This window comes from Globicephala melas, chromosome 1 (assembly GCF_963455315.2).
Source record: "Globicephala melas chromosome 1, mGloMel1.2, whole genome shotgun sequence".
NCBI lineage: Eukaryota > Metazoa > Chordata > Mammalia > Artiodactyla > Delphinidae > Globicephala > Globicephala melas.
Genome location: NC_083314.1, coordinates 159,101,600 through 159,125,319, shown reverse-complemented (window position 1 = coordinate 159,125,319; position 23,720 = coordinate 159,101,600). Strand labels below are relative to the sequence as shown.

At 55.9% G+C, this 23,720-nt stretch overlaps 1 protein-coding gene across 7 annotated transcripts; it reads left to right on the top strand.

Annotated features, from left to right (window-relative positions):
- Positions 1-229: 229 nt before the first annotated feature.
- Positions 230-22,320, top strand: MAP7D1 (MAP7 domain containing 1). Of its 7 annotated transcripts, none has more exons than XM_030869316.3 (18): positions 233-750; positions 13,004-13,354; positions 13,536-13,604; positions 14,201-14,364; positions 14,994-15,108; positions 16,558-16,668; positions 17,869-17,991; positions 18,088-18,242; positions 18,337-18,479; positions 19,239-19,591; positions 19,854-20,031; positions 20,118-20,256; positions 20,364-20,468; positions 20,764-20,817; positions 21,013-21,058; positions 21,144-21,240; positions 21,358-21,551; positions 21,738-22,320. In XM_030869316.3, exons 1-18 carry the CDS (start codon positions 705-707, stop codon positions 21,746-21,748), a joined length of 2,454 nt encoding a protein of 817 aa, XP_030725176.1. In that variant the 5' UTR covers positions 233-704; the 3' UTR covers positions 21,749-22,320. The 7 variants fall into 7 exon arrangements, with proteins under 7 accessions (XP_060163847.1, XP_030725168.1, XP_030725176.1 ...); XM_030869321.3 differs by having other exon boundaries at positions 235-750; positions 19,239-19,564; XM_030869328.3 differs by having other exon boundaries at positions 238-750; positions 19,239-19,564; positions 21,016-21,058.
- The last annotated feature ends 1,400 nt before the right edge of the window (positions 22,321-23,720 follow it).

The following is a 23,720-nucleotide window of genomic DNA, read 5'->3' as shown; positions in this document are numbered from 1 at the left end:
CCCCGGGAGGATTTTGTTTGAGGTGGGTTTGGGAGAGAATGAGGACTTGAAGCTGCCGCCAAGGCCCCAGAGCCGGAGCTTCCAGGCTCCAGGGTGGGATTGGGGGCTTCCAACCCGGCTCCCCCCTGCTCCCCCCAGTCCTAGCGGCGGGTGAGTCACCAGAGCGCTCCCTACATAGTCGCCTCGCGCAGCGGCACGTACCAACGCGCCGCCGCAGGGGGAGACAGCTCGACGGGCGTCCTCCGGGAGCCGTGACGTCCTCTCCGTGGCGGCCGCGTCCCCAGGCTCGAGGCCCCGCGCCCCCAGGGCGGGGGCGGGGCGGGTGGGGCGGGCTCGCGGCCGCTAGGTCCCGGGCACTGCGGGGGTGGCCCTCCCTGCGTCCAACTTGGTACGCGCCAGCGGCGAGGCCAGGCCCAGCCCGGGCGGTACAATAGGGTTGGGCCGCGGCGGGGACTGGGCCGGCGCTGGGCGAGGAGCAGGATCGCGGCCGGAGCCGACAGACACTGGGCGGCCGGCGACTCCGAACCCGCAGGCCACCAGCCGAGCCAGCCTCGACCTACCCCGGAGCTCCCCTCCGCCCTTCGAATCGTTGCCCGCCGGGCCGGGCCGGGCGTGATGCACCGCGGGACCCCTATCCTGGCCGCTGGCCGCCGCCGCCGTCGCCGCTGCTGAAATCCCGAAGACTCCCCAGTGACGCCGCAGCCATGGAGAGCGGCTCACGTTCGGAGCCCGGTGCCGGCGCAGCCCCAGGTATGCCAGAGGCGAGATGAGAGAAGGGGATCGTGGGGCCTCGGACAGGCCGAGGATGAGGCCGGCCCGGTCGGCGGGGACCCCTCTCCTGCCGAGCCCTCTGACCACTTGGAAGTTCAAAAATAAAGGTTGCAGCGGCGTCGGCGGCTCTGGGCCACCGACGCATCTTCTGACAGCTGCCCCCTCCCCCATCCCGGGCGCTGGGACGTCCTGGGCGCCAGGATCCGCGAGGAACCCAATGTGGAGTTGTTGGTGACCCTTCCGCCCCAGCCCAGTGCCACCTCGGCTTCCCTGCCCTTACCCTTCTTCCCGCTCCACCCCAGGCCCTGAAGATCCTCTTCTCCTGAGCTGGGGCGTCTGTCCCCTCCCCATCCCCGGTGGGCACGTGTGACCCCAACCTGAACGTGTGTGTCGGGGGTCCACATTCTCAGGCCTGAAGCCTTGCATACCGAAGCCTAGGCCCTGGCGCCCCCCCCCACTCCCAGGCCCTGGCCCAGACCTCGCCCCCACCCCATCCCTCCAGCTGCCGCGCAAAGGGCCTGTTGCTGCTGCGGGCTGGCCGGGAGGGGAGTAGAGGGGAGGGGAGGTCTCTAGCGGCGGCTGCCAAGTAACCCGCCGGATAAAGGCGAGGGGGAGGGGGAGGCGGCATTGTTTGGGGCGAGGGCGGGAGCTGGGGAGTGGGCCGATTCCCCTGCAGCCTGGCCTACTCTGGAGCCCACCCAGGCCGATTTGGGGAGGAAGGGGATAGAAGTAAATCTGTCTACCCTGGTGCCCTCCTTCCCAGCCTCTCCCGTCCTGAGTCTTTCCCTGGAGAATGAGGTGAAGGCTTGAGGCCGGCACTCCAGGGACCTGCCACATCATTCCTCAGGCTGAGGCTTCTGATACCTACCCCCCCTTACACACACACACACACACACACACACACACACACTCTCTCTCTCTCTCTCTCTCTCTCTCTCTCTCTGCCCCTCCCTCCCTCTCTCTCTCTCTCTCTCTCCCTCCCTCTTTCTCTTTCTCTTTCTCTCCAGGCCCCAGACCATCAAAGCTCTCTCCCCTCCCCTCACCCCACCAACCACCAGTGCCCAAGACTTCTGCAAATCCCTTTCGGATCTGGGAGCAGCTGATGAGGGGGTGGGGACAGGTTTCTGGTTGGGCCTGGGGTTGGAGGGAGGGATTTCTCCTTCTCTTTCTTCCTGGAAAGGGAGGGAAGAGCTTGATTTCTGAGGACCTAAGTCCTGTTCCCACTGACTCAGGGGGGAGGTGGCCCCAACCCCACACCTCCATAGAGTCCTAGAGCCTAATCCCTGTCACCTCCCTGCCCCCTGGGGCATGGGCCCAGGATGAAACAGTGTCTGTGGGTGCGGAGAGCGCAGGACAAGGTGGAGCCGCTTGGCTGTGGGTGGGATCCTCCCCCAGTATGGGTGCTCGGAGGGGATCCTGTGGGTGTGGGAGCTGGAGGACGCAAAGGGGAGGCTGTCAGACTGGTGTGGTTCGGGAGGTTTGTAGGCTGTGCTGGAACAATGGCACTTTGGTCCGTCTTGGCTCTGCTGAGCTTGAGAGGGGACCCAGGGAGGCCTAGGCTGGGTCACTTCCATCTGCTTACTGGCCCTCTGCAGCTGAGGGTCTCTGGCACTGGTGTGTACATCGGGGCCTGAATGGCGGTGATTACTGGGCCAGAGATGAGGGCTGGAGTGAGTAGCTGGTTTATAAGCAGGGCACTGGAGTGGGATGTCTGGACTGAACGTGAGGGCATGGGCGGGATGCTTGGCTGTATTGGGGGGCGCCTGAATGGGTCCTGCATACAGGGTCCTGGATTGGGAAGACTTCTACACATAGGGACCTAGATGGAGTTACATGAGAACCTGGGTCAGGATGGTGGCTGGTCCCTACACAGAGAAGCTGAAGGTGACAAGGGCCCTTGTGAGTCAAGAGCTTCCAGGGAGTAAAGGAATTGTCCACTACACGTGCCCTTGTGAGAGTTTGAGGCATGGGTCTGAGACACCGAGTGCGTATGACGTGATTCCTGCCCTCTTTGAGTTTCCTTTGCACACTGAGCATTAACAGGAGGCAGCGTGCAGCAGGGGTCACGTTTGGACTGGAGCAAGTGACTTAACCTCCTCTGGCCAGTTTATGCCCCTGGAAAATGCAGGTAGTATTATCAGCCTTGTGGGGTTAATGTGAGGGTCAGAAGTGATGTACCTAAAGGAACCTGGCACACAGACACCTGCAATACAGTGTTATTGCCATTGCTGTCGTTATGCTTATCGGAACTGGTGCCAGCAGGGAGGCACGAAATATGGAGGAAGTGAGGGCAGGAATTGGGAGTCAGTTTGCTTAAGAGTGTAGACTCTGGAATCAAACAGTTTAAGTCTCCCCTTCGTAACTTACTACTGTGTGACCTTAGGTAATTTGCTTAAGTCTTAAATTTTCCCATTGATAAAGTGACAATAATGCTGGACATTATCTCATAGAGACATTGGGATCATTAAGTTAGAGAAACGTGTAAAACACTTAGGAGAGGCCCTGATACGTAGTCAATGCTCAATAAACGCTATTTATTTTTGTTGTTATTATTTTTAATTCCTTCAGAGGCCTGAGGTGGAGGTGTCATTAATTAGAACTTCAGGAGGTAAATGTAGGCCAGAGAGCAAGGGGGAGGTGCGTTCTAGACAGACATGAGCCAGGCTGTATCTGGGGAACAGAGGGCCCCGTACTTGAAGTGGGGCAGTTGGGAGTAGGAGAGAGACCCAGGGGATGGGTGCAGCCATCCAGCACAGCCATACTGTTGCCCGCCATGTGCCAGCTTGGTGCTGGCTGTACAGATGGCAGAGAAGTGAATCAGAGTCACTACCCTCAGGGAGCTCCTGGCCCAGTGGGGGAAACCGATGTGTTCACTGCTGGGAAGTCCAGGTGTAACAGTGATACAGTGGTTGGTGGAATCTCTTTGTGGAAGACTTCACAGAGGAGGCATTTGAGGTGGACCTGAATGGATGAGAAGATGGACTGCCTCTCTACATACAGCAGCCAGCCCGGCTGGCAGCTCCCACTGACAGTTTCTGTCCCTCCCTGGGTTGGTGGGCCCAATAATGAGGCCTCTAATGAGCCCCTAATGTGCAGTCATGCATATGCAAATAAGGAGGAAGGGGCACCAGGCCAGTTCACTCGCCCAGCTCCTCCTCCTCAGGGATGGGCATCAGCTGCTGGTGGGGAAGGGCTGAGGGAGCAGGGAAGGAGCTGAAAGCAGGGCCCAGGCTGGGGTGGTGGCACTTGAGGGTGGTCAGGGCAGGTCTCAGGTCTGATCAATGTTGGGATTTTGGCTTCAAGCAGCTGGGGACCATGTCCTTGGGTCCCCACTGGGCCTTGGGGCCGGTAAGGCAGCCAACGAGCCAGCCCAGATAATGCAGCTTTGTTGGAGGTGGCAGCTCTGCCTGGCACCCCAGGGCACAGCCTTCAGCATCTCCATCATCACCTCTCAGCTGCAGCTCTGCCCCGAGGGGAGCAGAGAGCATGGTAGGGGGTAGACAACCTGGTATCTAGTGCTCCTCCCCAGTTATACGAGGAGATATGGGCCAAGAATAGACCCTCCTGGTGATCCTACTTATCTCCCACAGGTCTTTATTAAGGACCTTCTCTGTGCCACACATAGCACTTAGTACGTCCCGTGCATTGTCTCATTTGATTCTCAGAACTATCCTGGTAGGGACTAGTATTAGCCTCATTTTATTATTTATTTATTTATTCAAATTTTCTTTTTCGTTTTTGGCTGTGCCACGCAGCATGTGGGATCTTAGTTCCCTGACCGGGAATCGAACCCGCACCCCCTGCAGCGAAAGCACGGATTCTTACCCACTGGACCACCAGGGAAGTCCCATATCCTCATTTTATAGATGAGGCTCAGAGAGGGAAGTAATTTGCTTAAAGTCACACAGCTAGCTACTGGCAGAAGCAAGGTTTGAACCCAGGTCCATCCGACTCTAAAGCCTGTGCACCAAACCTCTATGCTGAATTAGCATGGCCAAGCCAGCTGGCGATAGAGTCTGGCCTGTCCTTGCATGACTGGTCTTCTATGGGCATCTTGGTTTTAGGGACCCTGTGAGCTTTTCTCTGGCAGGCAGAGGTAGAATCAGCAGAGCCCTGGGTCCTCTGTGCCTCCTGCTGGGTTGGAATCTGAGCAAGTGGGACCAGAAGGAGGCCCTGGACTTAGGCAGTGGTGACAGTTCAGCCAGTAGGCCATCCTCAGGCCTTGGCCTGAGTCTGGGCTTCTGTCCTCAGCTTCTAGGCCCCAGCGTGGGCAGCCCTGCTGGGGCTGAGGGAGGGCCCAAGCTGTGGGATGGGGTCATTTCCTGCCGCCTAAAATAACAGGAAGTGGGTGCTCCTGATTGGAGGCTGGGAACAATGGCCGCCACCCCGGCCAGAGAGCTCTTCAGATCTGCAGTCTCAGGTGGGATCCCGGCTCTATCACCCACAGAGGCCCACGGCTTGGCCCCAGTGCCCTGCTGCGAAGGGCCTGTGGCCCAGGTTCAGAGGACCACTGGAGCAGGCTGTCCCTCTCCTAGTTCACACCCTTTCAGAGCTGGCTCAGCTCTGTCCCGGCTGGGAGTAATGCTGCCCCCTAAGGCTCCCCTCTGTCCCAGCCCCATGATCAGGCATCTCCCAGGGTTTGTCCTTCCTGCCCACCCCATCCTCCCAGCCCAGATCTCTCCAGGAGAGGAAACCCAGGAGGCTGCCCCCTTTGGGTAGCAGAGTGAAGGTACAGACTGTCACCCTGATTTGGGACCCAAACCCAGCTTTGCTACTCACCAGCAAGTCTCTTAATCTCTCTGAATCTATTTCATTTGTCAAATGGGGTAATAATGTCGACCTCATAGGATTGTGGTGAAGATGAAAAGGACTGAAGCTTTAAGGTGTCTAGCTGTGCCTGACACAGCATTAGCTGTTGCTGCAGTTACCTGGACTTTCCCTGGGCCCAGGTAAAGGAGTGCCCAGAGGGGCAGGGCCGAAGTGACCTGGATGAGGCTGTGTAAATATACTGGGACATCACGTCCCCGAGTGCTGTATGAATCTCTGAGGTTTCTGTCTATGCCTCGGAGGGGGTGCCTGACTGCGTGTGTGTGTGTGTGTGTGTGTGTGCGCGCGCGTGCGCGCATGTGTGTGTGTGTGCGCGCGCTCAGATTTCTGAATCCCAGTAGGTCTGTTTTCTGTATGTAACAGGAGAGAGAAAAGAAACACGTCTTGTCTCTCGCCATTATGCAGACTCTGTCCACATTGTCTGGGTCTCTCTCTTTGCAGTGTGTACCCTCTGTCTGCGTGTGTGTCTTTGCCCCTCTGTCGGCCTCCCTGCCTTCGTGTGTCTGATCCAATGCTGCCGCCTAAGGAGCTGCTACGAGAGCCAGGAAGGCTCTGGATAGGGGTCAGCTAGATGCTGACCTCTGCTGTCTGTGCAGCCCCTCCCCTGGGCACTCCCTTGCTCAGCCTCCTGGAGGAGGGCCACTCGCCCTCATACCTGCTCAGGTGCCCCACTTCTTGGCTCCTGGTGGCCAGCCTGGGCAGGAGCCTGCCTTCCCTGCATTCCTGCCCTCTGAGCTCAGTGCCTGCCTGCCCCACCTGCACCCTTCATCTTCATGGGGGAAACCTCCCCAGGGGAACCACTGAATCACTTCCTTCTTCAGGGAACAGGCAGGAGCCTTAGGGAGGGGTGATGTGACACCCACCAGAAACAGTGTGACATAAGGGTTTTGTCATCAGACAGCCTTGGGCCCTGTCCTACCTCCGACACTGACGTGAGCAGTTCACTTAACCTGTCTAAGTGTTCGCACCTGGGGAACGGGGGCCCCTATAGCGCTTTCCCTTTGGGGCTGTAATAAGAACTAGATGAGATAAGGGAAGGTGCCTGGTGTACTGCAGGGCTTCAGCTGTGTTTCCCTTCCTGGGCTGAGGAGCTGGCAGGGCACATACAAGGCTCTGATATGGTGAAGACATTTAGGGTTAGAGAGGCTAGACTTTGGAGCAGCTTGGGGTTTTACTATGTTATCCACAGTGTATCCATCCATCCATCCGTTCATTAAACAGACACAGAATTCCTACTCTGTGCTGGGTAGGTCCTGTATAAAGCTCTGGGCTGCAAAAAGGGTTCTCGCCACCAACTCTCGCAGGGGCAGCAGGCAGACAAAAAGGGCAGACTGAGTTATCGGTATTGTGAGAGGAGTTTTGCCCAGGAGCAGTTGTTGGGGAGGGATGAGAGGAAAGGCCTGCCAGCGCCCAGAGGGTGGAGATGGGAGTAAGCACCCTGAGACATGTGACAGGCCCTCCGAGAGACTCGGCCTGATCTTTCCGCAGTCCTTCTTGGGTTTTCTGAGAAGACTAGACTTACTGACCCTGCAACCAGCTCCTGCACCTTTGCCCTGCTAATGCTCTTTGTGCCAAGAAATGAATACAAACTATCTGTCACTTATCCAGTTCTTAACAAATACTTCTGGTAGATATCAGCACAGCAAAATAAAACCTCACAATTCGACACACACAAAAATACAATAAAAGGAGGTGGCTGAAGGATCACATTTGATGATTGAAAATGGAAATAATCAGATATTGGTTTAACCACACCACACCATAGAGATAATTAACCAAGGAATTAATTTGGCTAACATAATTTGTTCCGAATAACACTGTCCCAATGATATTTCATCAGGGTTGGCATAATTCTGAGGAAAATATTTGGATTCGGGGTCAATAGTCCTCCAGGTCAGAAGAAGAATTCCAAACGTGCTATTTGCCTCTTGGGAAGTTTTTCCTGTTGAACTGCTGGAGTCAACACTCATTATTACTTTTATTAACTTCTCCCTGACTACCTTAGTCCAAGAAGCTGCCCAAACTCAACTGAGGGGGAGTTGTTTTGCTTCCCTTCAAGTGCTTATCCCTTTGCAAGAAATTGCAATATGGGTTTGCTCATTATTAGAGTAAAAATCTCCTTCTCTGTGCACCTGCTTTAGGCAAGGGTGGCTTCCTGGTACAGTGCTTTATTCTCACTCGGCAGCATTTCGTGACGGTCTCCACATACTGGGCACCACAGCAGCTGCTGTTGAAGCAGTGGCGAGCAGAGCAGATGCGGCCCAGCCCTTAGGGGGAGGCTGACAATAACAAAAGGACCAAACAAGGAAGTATAAAACCGTAACAGTCACAGTGCTCCAAACAAGAGGCACATGAAGCCATGACTATATATAATGAAGGAATTTACCCTGTTCGGAGAGGCCAGGGAAGGCTTCCCTGAGGAAATAATGCCTAAGTGAAGATCTGAAGGGTGAATGGGAGTTAAATAAGAAAAGACGGAGGGAAAAGAACATGTGCAAAGGCCCCGTGGCAGAGGGAGTGTGCAAGGCTATCAGAATTAAAAGGTCAGTGTGGCTGGAGTGTAGAGAGCAAGTGGGGAACAGGGGAGCAGAGGTGGGGACTCAAGAGGTGTAGGGAGGGAGACAGGGGCTTCAGGCTGCCAGACTTGCAGCCTGGGTTCAAGAATTTTGTCTTTCTCTTCAGAGCAAGAAGTCACTGTGAAGCTTCCAGTGGGGAAGAGTACCATGGCCAGATTTGCGTTTGGAAACAATTACTTTGGCTGCTCAGTGAAGAGCAGAGTGGGAAAGGGTGCAGGTAGGACAGTGGGGGGAATTTGCAGTCATCCAGGGAAGAGAGGTGCTGATGGTATCTGCCAGGGTGGAGTTCATTGATACATTCAGTCAACAAATAGATGTGGAGCACCTGTGTGCCAGGCTCTGTTGGCCTTAGAAATAGAAGAGCTAAACAAAGTAGACAAAAATGTGTGCTCTCGTGGAGATTACCTTCTGGCGGTGGGAGACAGTGTTAAAGTGCTACTGATGCTTACTGGGGAAAATAGAGTTGGAAGGAAAAAGAATACAGTTGGAAAGGGGAGGGAGACTTCAACTGCAGTTTGTAGTTTTAAGGAGGGGATCAGGGAAGGCTCGAATGAGAAGTCGCATACGGGTAAAGATCTGAAGGAGGTGAGGGAGTGAGACATGCAGGATCTGGGGGCAGAGAATTGTGGTAGAGGGAACAGCGAGGGCAAAGCCCCGAGGCAGAAGCATGCCTGTCACAAATAAGGAACAGTGGCCAGAAGAGATGGAGCAGGAGGAGAAGGGGAGGAGGAGAGGAGGCCAAGAGGTAATGGGCTGGAGGGTGAGGATCCCCAAGCGCCCTGGAGGCCATTGTGATGCCTTTGTTTTTTCCTCCCTTGAGGTGGGGCGTCTTTGGAGGATTGTGTCAGTTCCCCAAGCAGGGATTGAACGTGGGCCACGGTAGTGAAAGCCCACAGTCCTAACCACTAGGCCACCAGGGAACTCCTGATCTGACTTATACTTGAAAAGAATCATTCTGCTGCCATGGTGAGAGAAGACCAAAGGGGAACAAAGAATGGCAGCAGGGAGGCTTTTATGAGAGATGACAGTGGCTGGACCACGATGATAGAAGTGGAGATAGAAGTGACTGGATTCAGAGTATACTTGGCATGTGGAGCCAAAAGGATTTACTGAGACATTAGATGTGAGTTGTGAGACAAGAAAAGATTCTAAAATGACTCCAAGATTTTTGGCCTGAGAAACTGGAAGGACTGGGTTGCCATTGACCGAGATGGGGAAAACTGGAGGAGGAGCAGGGTTTGGGGGAGAAAGATTGGGAGCTCAGTTTTGGATGTTAAATTTGGGGCGTCACAGACATAGAGAATGGACTTGAGGACACGGGGAGGGGGAAGGGTAAGCTGGGATGAAGTAAGATAGTGGCATGGACATATATACGCTACCAAATGTAAAACAGATAGCTAGTGGGAAGCAGCTGCGTAGCACAGGGAGATCAGCTCGGTGCTTTGTGTCCCCCTAGAGGGGTGGGATTCGGAGGGTGGGAGGGAGATGCAAGAGGGAGGAGACATGGGGATATACGTATATGTATAGCTGATTTACTTTGTTATACAGCAGAAACTAACACACCATTGTAAAAAAATTACACTCCAATAAAGATGTTAAAAAAAAAATTGTCAGTAAGACATCCAGGGGTGTCAAGTAGGGAGTTGCATGAGCTAAACTGGCACTCAAGGGAGACGTCTGGGCTGGAGGTAAAAATTTGGTTGTCATCAGCAGAGCAATGGTATTTAAAGCCGTGAGTCTGGATGAGATCACCAAGAGAGTACGTGTAGACCAAAAAGAGATGAGGTCTTCACCGGAGCCCTGGGGCACTCCGGTACTAAGAGGTTAGGAAGTTAAGGAGGGACCAGCAAAGAAGCCTGAGAACTCACAGCCAGCAAGTTGAAGGAAATCGGGAGAGCTTGTCGTCTTCAGAGCCAGTTGAAGAAAAGTGTTCAAAAAGCACCAAGGGATCAACTGTGTCAAATGCGGCTGATAGGTCAGCAGGACGAGGGCCAGGAAGTGGCTGCTGACTTAGCAATGCGGAGGTCACTGGTGACCTTGAGAAGAGCAGTGTCATGGAGCAGTGGGCGTGAAGGCCTGACCCACGTGGGCGCTTGTGGCAGAGATGGGAAGAAGCAGACCAATTCTTCCAGCAAGGCTGCTTACTGAGCCCCTGTCAGGTGCCAGAGGTGGTGTACCTACTCACCATAGGTCCCAACACCATAGGCCCCAGCCTGAGGAAACTGGGGCTCAGACAGGTTCAGGGCCTGTCCAAGGTCCCACAGCAGAGCTGGAATTCCCTACTCAGGCCTGTCTGACTCTGAAGCCTAAGACCTTTCCACCTCGCTGCATCTGATGCCCAGGTGCAGGCCCTTCCAGGCCTCATCCCTCTACTTCTTCCGAGACTCCCCTCACAGGGCTAGTCAGAAGCTAGTTGGAAATTCACTGTCTTGCTTGGTGGGTGTGATTTGCCTAAGTGTAGACAAGCAGCCGCCTACCAGTTTTCATTGCAACACAGGTAGCAGGCACAGGTGCTGGGAGGATGGCAATAAGCAGGCCTCAACCTCAGCCTTCAAGCTTTGTACTGATACTTACATACCTAGGCCCTCTGGCCCCAGACAGTCCTGGGTTCAGTCCTGCCCCTGCCATATACTAGTTCTATGACCCTGGACAAATCACTTAGTGGGGTAAGTTTTGATCGTCTCATCTGTCAAATGGGGATAAGATTCTCAGAGCTCATATGAAGATGCAGGATGGGGATACAAAGGGCCCAGCTCAGCTCTCGGTATGTAGTAAGCACTCACTAAATGGTTGCCACTAGTTTTTTTGCCCACTGGAATTGGAAAGGAGTTTGCGGGTGGCTGGGAAGTCGACTAGCAGTGACCAGGCAGCCTTTTGGAGCTGGTCTGGTGAGAGCTGTCATGAGCCTAGGGGCTGGCAGAGTTGGAGGGACCGTTGGGGGAAAAGGGCCTTAGCTGGGGCTCTTGCCTGGAGACCAGGAAGCTGGAAGGGAAGGAATGAGGGGCAAATAGTGTGAGCCTCAGATAATTTCATTGTGTAACATGTGTTACCCCATACTGCCTGACACAGGCAGGAGGGTGTGGGGCTAAGAGCGTGGGCTGTGGTGACAAACACTGGGTTCAAGTCCAGGCTCCTTCACTTCCCAGCTGAGCGACCTCAAACTACTTTACTTAACCTCTTTTTGCTTTACTTTCCTCCTCTGTGTGAAAGAGATATTTATAGTGCCCTCCTCAGAAGTATTGTCATAAGGATTAAAACTAATACGTGTAAAATGCTCTCAACATAGGAAGCCTTCGAGAAATATACACACGTTAGTGGTCATTGTTGTCACTAACACTCATCACAGTCCTACTGTCTGCATTTTACAGAGGAGGAGCTGTGGCACAGAGAGGGTCTGTAACTAGCCCAAGGTCACACAGTTAGCGGGGAGGCCACATATTCAAACAGCCTGTCTTCCTCAGAGCCCACTGGACACCCGTCTCCCTGAAAAGGGTCCCCAGAGTTCCAAAGCTGACTCCTGGGGAGTGTCCTCTCCCTGCATCCACATTGTCACCCACAGGGGTGGGGAGTTTGTCACCTCCTGAGAGGGCCACCGTCCCTAGAGCAGAGGACCCGGCATGGTGGAGGCACCTGGCGAGAGCGGAAAATGCTTCCTTAGATTGACCTTTCCATGGACCCTGGCCCTGATCCCTACGCCCAGGCAGTGGCTGTGTCCCCACCAATCCCCTCAGTGCCCAGAGGGCAGCAGTAGATGGTACCAGGGCTCGACACGCAGAGGCTTCCTTTGGCAGCTTCATGAGACCCACAGGAAAAGAGAGGGAAGTGTTGCTCGCTGGCACATGAACTGTTCCAGGCGCTTCACTGACACGCCTATCAGCTTGGGCTTACAGTCCCCATTTTACAGGTATGAAAACTGAGGCTTAGAGCGGTTGAGTGGCTTCCCCAAGGTTATCAGGCCCTCTCTTCCTGTCTTGGGGTGGTGAAGTCGGAATCAGGCCCTCATCAGGCTGACTCCCAAGCCAGTCCTTCTGTTGCGCTATAGTGTACTTGTGCTCACATGTTTGCATGAACACGTATACACCAAGTCATGTGTTTTCCTTACTTGGCACTTTGGTGTCTTTTACAGGGACCCTGAAATATCAGTGTCTTAAAAGAAGAAATCTGAGGGTGGTTGGGAAAGAAAAAAAGATGACAAAGGGGATGTCGCTGGCTGCCTACCCTTTTGGGGATTCCACACGGGCATCCCACTGTGCCCAGCACTGGCAGCCCCTGAGCACCAGGCCTTGGGATGGGCACTGTGACCCCAAGGTAAAGCAGAAAGGCGAGGGAGGCAGACATGGAAACCAATCATTACCATTTGGTGCACTAACAACTACTACAAACTTCTCAGCTTTTCCGATACACCCTGCTCCCTTCTGCCCCTTTGCAAATGCTCTTCTCTTAGCCAGAACCCTCTCTTCCTTGTTTTGCCAACTCCAGCTCATCCTGGACCTCAGCTTGGCTATAATTTCTGCAGGAAGCCCCTCCAATATAGGTTAACAACCATCTCTGCTTTGCTACCCCAGACATAGTACTTATTCTATACTGTAATCGCCTAGCTATCTATCTGTCTGCCCTGCTAGAGTGTGGGCTCCACAGAGGCAGGGACTGTGGCCATTTTCTCACCGTTATATCATTAGTATCTGGAAGAGGGCCTGGCACATGGAAGGAACTCGATAAACATGTATGAATGAATGAATATCAGCTGGACAAGGGAGAGAGCTGCATGTTGAACTGATGGCACAGATGTTCTATCTGACTTTCTCTCCTCTCTTGTGTTGTTCTTCCAGATGTGGCAGCCAGGACCCCTCCAGAGCCAAGACCTTCTCCAGAAGGTGACCCCTCCCCGCCGCCGCCACCACCACCGATGTCAGCCCTGGTGCCCGACACTCCCCCGGACACCCCTCCCGCCATGAAGAACACCACTGGCCCTAAGCAGCTCCCACTGGAACCAGAAAGCCCCCCAGAGCTGGTAGGGCCTAGGCCAGCCCCGAAGCAGGAAGAGTCCCCTTTCTCAGAAGTGAAGATCAGGGGACCCACCCCACCAGCCACAGGCCCACGGGATGCCAGGCCTCCTCGAAGGAGCAGCCAGCCATCCCCAACAGCAGGGTCAGCGGCCGACAGCCCTCCTGCGAAGCAAGGTATGTGTGATGTCCCTAGTCCTGGGCCCAGTCCCAGCCCTGGATGATGCCAGCCAGAGGAGTCTCTACCTGGAGGAGATAAGAAAAGGCATGGGATGAGGCCTTCGGGGAGGGCCCTGAGGCTGACTGCCGTCTTGGGGGAGGCTCTTGACCTAAGCCTCTTCTTGTTCCCTCTATTAAGATGCAAAGAAGGCAGGAGAGAGACACAAGCTGGCGAAGGAGCGGAGGGAAGAGCGGGCCAAGTACCTGGGTAAGTGTGTGGGAAGCAGTGGCATCTTCTTCAGCGTCACCACCATCGACATCCTATTGGTAACACTAACACTTCTGGAGCATTTATTATGTGCACTGTGCTAAGAGCGGTACGCTTATCCCACTTAACCCTCTACCCATTCTGAGGATGGGGAAACAGAGGCTCAGAAAGATGAAATCCTTTGCCTGAGCCACACAGCTAGTGGCGTAGCTGAGATTCAGACCCAGAAGCCTCATCTCACCCCAAATCTCATGCTCCTAATCACAATACATGAGTATCGATACAGCAGACCCCAAAGTCAGACGGGGATCTGGCACGAAAGAGCTTGTTTCTCCCTCGGTGCCCAGAGACCATGAGGCCAATGGGGGAGAAACAGGCCTCCCGTTGGGGAAGCCCTCATTCTGAGGTCTCAACCCATCTTCAGGATGCCCTTCAATTTGAGGGGGGGAGTCTGAGAGCAGAGGCACCTCCCCACCAAGCAGGCAGGGGGAAGACCCCCCCAGGGTCAGAGGAACAGGCAAGGCCACTTGGAGGAGACACTTGCTGGGCTGGCGCTGCAGGACTGCTCACGCCCCCCGGGGCTCCTTTCTCCACAGCGGCCAAGAAGGCGGTGTGGCTGGAGAAGGAGGAGAAGGCCAAGGTGCTGCGGGAGAAGCAGCTCCAGGAGCGCCGGCGGCGGCTGGAGGAGCAGCGGCTCAAAGCCGAGCAGCGCCGAGCAGCCCTGGAGGAGCGGCAGCGGCAGAAACTGGAGAAGAACAAGGTGCGTTTATGCTGAATTCTGACCAGGTGTACGTGGATCTGTGTGCATGTGTGTGCGCACATCTGCACCCTGGCTTAGTGTGTATGCACATCTGTGTTCATGTGTCTGCAGTTGTGTGCCGTGGGTACTACATCTGGGCATCTGTGCAGATGTGTTTGGTTCTGTACACGCCAGGGTGAGCACTTGTAACCCTGTGCTATCAGTACACGTATGTGTGTGTGTATAGGTGTGCAGAGATGTGTCTGTCTGAGTGCGCTGAGTGAGCTCCTAGTTAGGAGAACCCTGGCTTGAGCACCATGAAGATATGAAGAAAAAGGCAGCCTGGCCCTGCCCCGGGTCCTCAGGCTAAAAGCAAACACAGCTCCAGGGGTCAGGACCCCCGTGCCAGTGGCCCACCTGGGAGTCCCAGGCACGGAGAGTCCCGCTCCATCCTCAGAGAAACAGCTCATACACTCAGATAATGAGTCAAGAACAGTGAAAAGCTCCCCAAGAACAAGTTGAAAGGGATCTGTTGCAAACTGTCTTCAATCATAGGGGGAGGCATTGTCCCAGGAGAGAGACGGCCTTTCTCCCAGGTAGGAGGAATGATTCTGAGCCCAGACCCTTCCCCTCTGCCCCCTCCTCACCAGGAGCGATATGAAGCAGCCATCCAGCGGTCAGTGAAGAAGACGTGGGCTGAAATCCGGCAGCAGCGCTGGTCCTGGGCAGGGGCCCTGCACCACAGCTCCCCAGGACGGAAGCCCAGTGAGTGCGCAGGAGGGGCCGCAGGGTGGGCGGGGGAGGTTGGGGCCTGAGAGGTGGGGGAAGGGAGCAGCTTCAGTGCAAGGAGCTGGCAGCTCCCTGCAGCAGGTATGCCTTGTTTCGTGTGACTTGTGCCTTCTGGAATGATCTGTAAACCCAAGTCCTTTACAAGGACTTCCACTAGCAAGTCAGAGGTCGAGTCACTTCATTTGGTTCGCTCCTCAAACCTCTGTCATTTTAGATTAGCCTTCTTTGCTCCTGTCAATTGCTATTAGTTGCTGATACATAGAAGAGCACTTTAATACCCTGCAGACACTGGATGTTTAAAGAAAACCGTCACCCCCTTATGTATCTGTCTTGGAAGGTAGATTTTTGTCTCTGAGTTTTCTTCACGTAGGGCCATCGCGGATTTTGGTCTTTTTGCTGGCATGTATGTACCGCTGTGTTTGGATGTCTTTATGTAATGGCAAGACTCAGTATTTCTCACTGTGCATCTTTTGGTGTATGTGCTCATGGATCTGTGCGTTGTGTGTCTTAATATGTGTTTGCCTTGGTGTGTTTGTGGCCTTGTGTACCTCAGTGTGGGTTCCCAAGTCAGATGGAATTGGGTCAGGATCCCAGCTCTGGCACGTGTGGTGTGACCTCTGACTTCTTGCCGTCTCACTTTCTTCATCTGTAAAATGGGGATAACAGTACTACTTGCCTCCGAGGTTGTAGGTAGATGTTGGGGAGGATCAAGTGTGGTAACATGTGTGTGGTGCCCAGCACAGTGCCTGGTACACGGTAAGCATCCAACAAATGCTAGCTGTTACAAATATGATTGAGTTGCTTCGATGTATCTGTGCCTGTGTGCATCTGGGTCTGACCCTCTTTCCGTTGGTGTTTTTGTTTCTGTATCTGTGCATGTCTGCACACACGCATGCATGTGGAAGTACCTATCACTCTATATGCCCGGGCCTGCACTTCTTTGTCTTTGTGTGTCCCTATGACTATGTGGATTTGTGTGAGTGACTTTGACCGTGGGTTCTTCTGTTTAGGAACGTCTCTGCATTTGTCCCAGTACCGTGGGTGTTGTAGCCATAGAGCCTTGGCTGGGCAGTGCCAGCAAGTGCCGACGCTGGGTGGTTATGGGGGAGGGGTTGCAGCACCCAGCCGTAGGGAGTGACTTCCTGGCCAGGAAGGCTGTAGTTTCTCTAGTTTTACTCCATCTCCTTCCTCTGTTCCTTTTCCGTCGGCTCCCCCAATCCAGGCTGTCTCTGGTCACCTAACCACCCCCTCGCCCCCCCACCCCGCCCCATCCTCTCAGAGCCGAGTCTGCCTCCTCCTCCCCTTCCTAGCCTGCCCACTCCTCCCTGTTCCCTCCTGCCCGCGGAGCATCCTGCATGGAAGGCCTCAGTGCCCCCCCTGGCTCCCGTCCGGCCCGGCCCTAATGCCATGTGTTTTCCCCTCCAGGTGGGAGCAGGTGCTCCGTGTCGGCAGTAAACCTGCCCAAACACGTGGACTCTATAATCAACAAGCGGCTCTCAAAGTCCTCTGCCACGCTCTGGAACTCCCCCAGTAGAAGTAAGAGAAGGCCCAGCCCTCCTCCCTCCAGAGCTCCTGTAGTCCCCACCAAGCCTCCTCCAGAGCTCAGCAAGAACCCCAGGTCCCAGGAGCCCTCACATACCCCAGGTCTCCATCCCCGCTCGACCCCACTTGGGGCTCTGCACCCCTCGGGGGAGCCGGCATTTGGGTCTGGGCCCTGAGAACAGAGGTGTGCCCCACAGGGGAGAACAGAGACAAAGGGCAGTGACCCAGCAGGCAGAGAGCCTGGCTGGGGCCTCAAGAGCAGGTGGGTTGGGGGTGGGACTGGCGGTGGAGGGTGGGAATGGGCAGGCAGCCTCGTCTCCAACCACAGCCAGCTGGCCTAGGCCAGCCTTAGGCAGGTGGCCTTGCCCCCGAGTACCCGACGAGCCTGGGTGCCGTGTGTGGAGGAGCCCTCTTGTTCTGACTCCACCCTGGAGGGCCCATGCAACCCTGCCTTCTCTGCTTTCAGAGCCCCAGCCGTGGCCTTGGCTGGCTCCAGAGCCTTGGCCAAGGAGGGGAGCACAGCCCCTGTGTTCGCACCATGCCCTGGTGCTCACATGTGAAGGGGCCATGGTAGGAGTTATTTATAAGTTTCTCCAGCTTTTATTTTGTTGCTCTGTTGCCTAGCAACCAAATCAGCTGCTGTTACCAACCCCACCTGACTGAAGCTTAAAAATAACCCAGCAGCTGAGGGGACAGAGCAGGGTGGCCCGGGGCAGCCAGGCCCCTTAGCAGCCTCTCCCTGGCATGGGACGCACGAAAGCGGGGCCTCTCCTCAGTCAGAGGAGCACAAGGAACCCCACTGTCCCAGATCCATGGGGGCATGCCTCGCCAGGCCAGCCCTCTGAGAGCAGGAAGTGGGACATGGAAGTGGGCAGCTGGGTCTGCCACCAACCTTGGGTGGCTCCTCTCTATACTCACAGTGCGGAACCCTTTCACCTGGGGAGAGTGGTAGGAGGGGACCCTCTAGCCCTGCAGGACATTGCCATGGGAAGTGTCTTGTTGCTTGGGTCTGCAGTGGAGGTCAGACCCCAGGACGGACCTGTGTAACCCCCCATGACCGGGGGGGGGGGGGAAGAGGCCTCCTGGGGGAGGAGACTCCTTGAGCTCGGCATGGGGGTGGTACCTGGCGGTCTCCGGATGCCTCTGCCTGCTCTGGCCCTGCGGTAACCCGCTTCTCCCGGCATCTCCCCCTAGATCGCAGCCTGCAGCTGAGCCCATGGGAGAGCAGCATTGTGGACCGTCTGATGACGCCCACCCTCTCCTTCCTGGCACGGAGTCGCAGTGCAGTCACCCTGCCCCGAAACGGCCGGGACCAGGGTAGGGGCCACGGTCCTGGGAGAGCCCCCTCGAGAGGCGGGACAGGGGCCAGCCTCGTGAGTAGGCCACGCCCCGACCGCGCTCATCCCTCCGCAGCCGTGCCCGTGTGCCCTCGCTCGGCCTCCGCCAGCCCCCTGACGCCGTGCAGCGCCCCCCGAAGCGGGCACCGCTGCGCCCCCGCCGGGGAGCGCCGCAAGGCCAGCGCCGGGGGCAGCCCTGCCCCGGCACGCCTCCGGCCCGAGGCTTCGCTGGTGAGTGGCGGGGACAGGGATCCCATCCAGGGCAGCGCGGGCGCCTCTGATCTCTGCTCCCCCTCTCTACGCTCTCCTTAACCCTCCTCCCCAGGTGCAGAAAAAGGAGAAGAAGGACAAGGAGCGGGAAAACGAGAAGGAGAAGAGTGCCCTGGCCCGGGAGCGCAGCCTCAAGAAGCGCCAGTCGCTGCCGGCCTCTCCGCGCGCGCGCCTCTCCACTGGCAACGCGGAGTTCAGGTGGGCCGGGCAGTGGGGCGCACCGCCTGCCTATGCCAGCCAGCCAGGCAGCCATTCGTTCGTAAATATGTGTTAGGCACCCACCTCTGGAAGGAAAGCTCCTTGAGGGAGGATTTTTTTGGGGGGTGGGGGGAGTGTTTTGATCACCGAAGTACCCTAGCACCTAGAACAGTGCCTGGCGTCTGGTAAGCACTCAACAAATACCTGCTGGATGCATGAATGGTCCTTGCCAGGTACTGTTCTGGGTGCTGAGGGCGTTTCCGTGACCCAAACCAGACCTAGTTCTTTTTTTTTTAATGTTTATTTATATGGTTGCCCTGGGTCTTAGTTGCAGCACGTGGGCTTCTTAGTTGCAGCGGGCAGGCTCCTTAGTTGCAAAAGGTGAACTCTTAGTTGCGGCATGCATGTGGGACCTAGTTCCCTGATCAGGGATTGAACCCAGGCCCCCTGCATTGGGAGCGCAGAGTCTTAACCACTGCGCCACGAGGGAAGTCGCTAGGCCTAGTTCTTGCTCTTATTAGTCTTACTGGCTATTGGGGAAACAGACAATAATCAAAGAATCACAAATGAATATGTAATTACAAACTGGGATGTATGCTCTAAAAGGAAATTTTATGTTTCTGTGAGAGCACATAAGGTGGGGTGCTGACCCAAGCCTGGGGCGGACACTTCCCTGAGGAAGTGACATGCTGAAAGTGTGTACATGTGTGCGTGGACACTCTGTGCCCTCAAGGTCTAACTCTTCTTTTTTTCTCCCAGTCCCAAATCCAAGGCCCGGCCATCCTCTCCCTCCACATCCTGGCACAGGCCTGCCTCTCCCTGCCTCAGCCCAGGGCCAGGTCATGCTCTGCCCCCAAAACCACCGTCCCCCCGAGGTACCACTGCATCACCCAAGGGGCGGGTTCGGAGGAAGGATGAGGCAAAGGAGACCCTCAGTGTGGCGGGGCCTGAGGACAAGAACCAGAGCAAGGGCAAGGCACTTGACGAGAAGGAGCCTGCAGCCCCAGCCTCACCCGCACCCTCGCCTGTGCCCTCACCCACCCCAGCCCAGCCCCAGGAGGAGCAGCCCACAGAGATCCCTGCAGGTGGGCAAGGAGAGAAGAGGCCAAAAGGTGGGCAGGGCAGAGAAGCCAGCTTTGCCTGTGAGGGGCAGGCGGTCAGAGGTGTGGGCTGCCAGAGATGCCTGGGGACTGGGTATTGGCGAAAGGAGGCTCCTGCCAGAGAGGAGGACCTCACTGTTCTGAGTTGGTGGCAGGAGTTGGGCGGGTGGGCCGCCGGGATCGCCCTGAGGTCCAGGAGGCACTGGGGCATGCAGGGGTGATGGAGGTGCCTGTGCTGGTGTGTGCTGATTCCTGGTCCTGGATCCCGCTCCAGATACAGCAGTCTTGACCTCACCCCCAGCCCCTGCTCCCCTGGTGACCCCTGGCAAACCGATGGCTGGCACGACGGACCGAGAAGAGGCCACTAGGCTCCTGGCTGAGAAGCGGCGCCAGGCCCGGGAGCAGCGGGAGCGCGAGGAACAGGAGCGGAGGCTGCAGGCAGAAAGGGACAAGTGAGCACGCCCTCGGGGACTGAGGAGGCCTTTACAGGGGCTGGGGAAGAAGCTGGGGATAAGCCTGCGTCTCCTCTGTCCCCCAGGCGAATGCGAGAGGAGCAGCTGGCTCGGGAGGCCGAGGCCCGGGCAGAGCGGGAGGCGGAGGCCAGGAGGCGGGAGGAGCAGGAGGCCCGGGAGAAGGCTCAGGCGGAGCAGGAGGAACTGGAGCGGCTGCAGAAGCAGGTGCCCCCGCGGGGCGGGACGCGGGCGCCTCCTCGTGGCGGGCCTGGGGCCGACCGGGAGGGACAGCTGGAGGCCGGCTGCCTAAAGCTCACGGGGTTCTCTGGCAGAAAGAGGAGGCCGAAGCTCGATCCCGAGAAGAAGCGGAGCGGCAGCGTCTGGAGCGAGAAAAGCACTTCCAGCGCGAAGAGCAGGAGCGGCAGGAGCGCAAAAAGGTGTACAGAGCGGCGGGCCGGGAGTTCTGTGGGCGGGGTTTGGTCCCAGTGGGCGGGGCCAGCTCCTGGGCTCAGTCCCCACTCCGTTGGAGGGGCTGGTGGGGCTGGGAAGTGGGCCCTGCCTTGGACTTGTAGAGGGTAGGACAAGAAGGAGTTGGGGTGAGGTCGGCTTTCTGGCCTGGAAAGAATTGATACGAGCTGGAAGGGCCTTGAAACTCCAGGACCAGGACTAGCTGGTGGGAGATTGAGGGTTAGGGCGGGTCTTGGGCCTAACTGGTGTGGGGCTTCCCAACAGCGCCTGGAGGAAATCATGAAGAGGACTCGGAAGTCAGAAGCTGCTGAAACCAAGGTCAGGATGCCCCCAAGAGCGGTGTTGGGAGTGGAGGTCCAGTGAGGAAGGGAGGTTGGGGAAAGGCATCCAGGGTGGAGGAGGGAGGCCGTCTGAGAGGCTGCTCAGGGTCTGGGCTGGGGAGAGAAGAATTCAGCAGCTCAGTGGGATGGGGCCAGATATCACCTTGAGCCTGACTGCTCTTCCTCTTCAAAGCAGAAGCAGGACAGAAAGGAGGCAAAGGCCAACAATTCCAGCCCAGGTAAAGGCCTGTTCCCCTCGTTTCCATCCCGATCCTCAGACCTCATCCTTTCACCAGCCCCTAACTGGTGGCCATTCCTTCCCAGGGATAGACCCTGTGAAAGCCATGGAGGCTCGGTCTTCTGGGCTGCAGAAGGAGGCTGTGCAGAAAGAGGAGCTGGCCCCCCAGGAGCCTCAGTGGAGGTACCAGCTCCCAACCCCAGGGGCCGTGAGCAGGGAGGCAAGGTCAAGCTGGCGCTGTGGGGTACCTGGGCTGTCCTACGATGGGAGGTGCCTAAGCGTTGGCCTCTGCATCCACAGCCTGCCAAACAAGGAGTCGCCGGGGTCCCTGGTGAATGGCCTGCAGCCTCTCCCAGCGCACCAGGAGAATGGCTTCTCCCCTAAGGGATCCTCTGGGGACAAGAGTCTGGGCCGAACTCCAGAGGCACTCCTGCCCTTCGCAGAGGCAGAAGCCTTCCTCAAGAAAGCTGTGGTGCAGGCCCCGCAGGTCACAGGTAGGTTTCCCTGTCTCCCGGACCTATATCTATACCTCCCAGCAGCCTTCCCTGGCCTCCTCAGCCGTGCCCTCTCTTCTCCTAGCTCTGCCAGAGGCCCTCTCAAGCTCTGCCCTGAAGACCCCCAGCCATCTGAGCTTGGAGCCTGCTTTCCCCTGACTGTTTCCTTTCCTGCTTTTTTCCCAGAAGTCCTTTAAGGGGTTGCCTTGGATCCAGGCACAACTATGAGGGCTCCTTTGCGTCATCTACCAGGATGTCTGCAAGAGAAAGAGACAGAACAAAGCTGGAAGTGGCCTGGGCCCCTGAGGGTTGGGTCCTCTCTGTTATTTTTAACCTGCACCTTATAGACTGATGTCTCTTTGGCTGGAGCCCCTCAGTGCATTCGTGTGCTCACACGCGCGGACACCCCCACACACACACACACACATACACTCACAGCCTCTCTGGCCTCCTCCCACGGGGAAGCGCTACCTGTAGTATTTGCCTTGGTTTGGTGGGGTACAGTGGATGTGAATACTGTAAATAGCTTGTGCTCAGACTCCTCTGCGTGGAGGGGTGGGTGCAAGAGGCAGACCCTCCCAAGACTCCCTGGGGAGATCTTCCTCCCTCTATTTAACTGTGACTGAGGGGGAACCCAGGTCTGGGGATGGGGGGCACCTTGGGCCACAGGATACTGGTTGCTTTAGGAGTACCCATGCCCCCTGCCCTCGCCTGGAATCAGTGTTATTGCATCTGATCAAATTTCTCCAGAAATAAAATGAGAATAATTCTGCCAGTGCTGTCTCTTCTTGGGGCTGGCAGTGGGGCTGGGAGCATGTGGCCTCCTGAGTTCTAAGAAGAACTTGAGGAGCCAGGGGCCTGCAGATATCCATCCCTACCTGGTATCAGTCCTAGACATCCTGCCTGTGGCCTTCCTTTTTGTCATTTATTCATTTAACACAAATGGTTACATCTACCCTGTACCAGGCAGTGGGCTTCTGTGCCAGGGATGCAGTAGTAGGAAAAGACGTGGCCTCTGCTCTCACGGAGTTGACAGTCCAGCAGGTGAGCGCCGGAGGCAGAGTCGTCCACTCAACATCCATTCCCATCGCCCCTTCCTCATTCCAGACAGAATCCTGATTTTGTTCAGGTGGCTGTCTTCCTCCTGGATCCCACCCTGTGCTTCAGCAGAGAAGCATATATATATGAGATATATCACTTTGCTGTACACCAGAAGCTAACACAACATTGTAAATCAACTATATTTCAATTTAAAAATTTTTAAAAAAAGAAAGGTCCGTTGAGGAGGTGGAGCTTGGCGCAAGGTAAGGCAGACCATGCAAGGCCTTGTTAGGCTCTGTCAGGAGTTTGGATTTTATTCCAAGGACCATGGGAAGAGAATGAATGCTATTAAATGGGGGTGGGAAGGGTGACACGGTCAGATTGGCATTTTTATTAGACCTCTCTGGCTGTTGGGTGGGAAACCAGTAGGGACTTGCTTGTAAACTGGGAGACCAGTTAAAAAGTGATTGCCAAGGTCCAGACAGGAGATGATGGAGGGTTAGGCTCGGGAAAACAGAGGCGGAGAGAAGTGGGCCACATTAATTTATTTATTCAAGAAACACTGAACACCTACTATGTGCTAGGACTGAGGTGCTGGAGATTTTCAAATGAGCAAAAATTGACAGGTCCTTATGCTCACGGAGCTTACAGTCTAGTGAAAGAAACAGACATTACTTTAATACTACAACCTGGACTCCCCTGGTGGTCCAGTGGTTGACTCCTCGCTCCCAATGCAGGGGGCCCGGGTTCAATTTCTGGTCAGGGAACTAGATCCCACATGCCGCTCTTGTGGGATCCCGCATCCCACGAGACCCCTCATGCCGCAACTGAGACCCCACGTGCCGCAACTGAGACCCGGCGCAGCCAAATAAATAAATATTAAAAATACTACTACAACCAAATGGACAATTACAGCTATGACAGGTACATGAAGGAGAAGTATGTGGTGCTGGGAGGGTGAATAATGAGGAATCTGACCTGGTCAGGGAGGTCAAGAGGAGGGTGTCCCTGAGAAAGCAATGCTGGAGTGGAGATCTGAGCGAATAGGCGTTCACAAGGCAGAAGGCTGGAATTCTGCGCAGAGAAAACAGCAGGTGCAAAGGCCCTGTGATGACCACAGCCAGTGTA

Bases quoted from the DNA above. Each gene is read 5' to 3' on its own strand.
- MAP7D1 (XM_030869308.3), top strand. From the start codon at position 705: ATGGAGAGCGGCTCACGTTCGGAGCCCGGTGCCGGCGCAGCCCCAG. The intron at 16,669-17,868 runs GTAAGAGAAGGC...ATCTCCCCCTAG, and splicing joins CTGGAACTCCCCCAGTAGAA to ATCGCAGCCTGCAGCTGAGC. The intron at 20,469-20,763 runs GTGTACAGAGCG...GCTTCCCAACAG, and splicing joins AGCGGCAGGAGCGCAAAAAG to CGCCTGGAGGAAATCATGAA.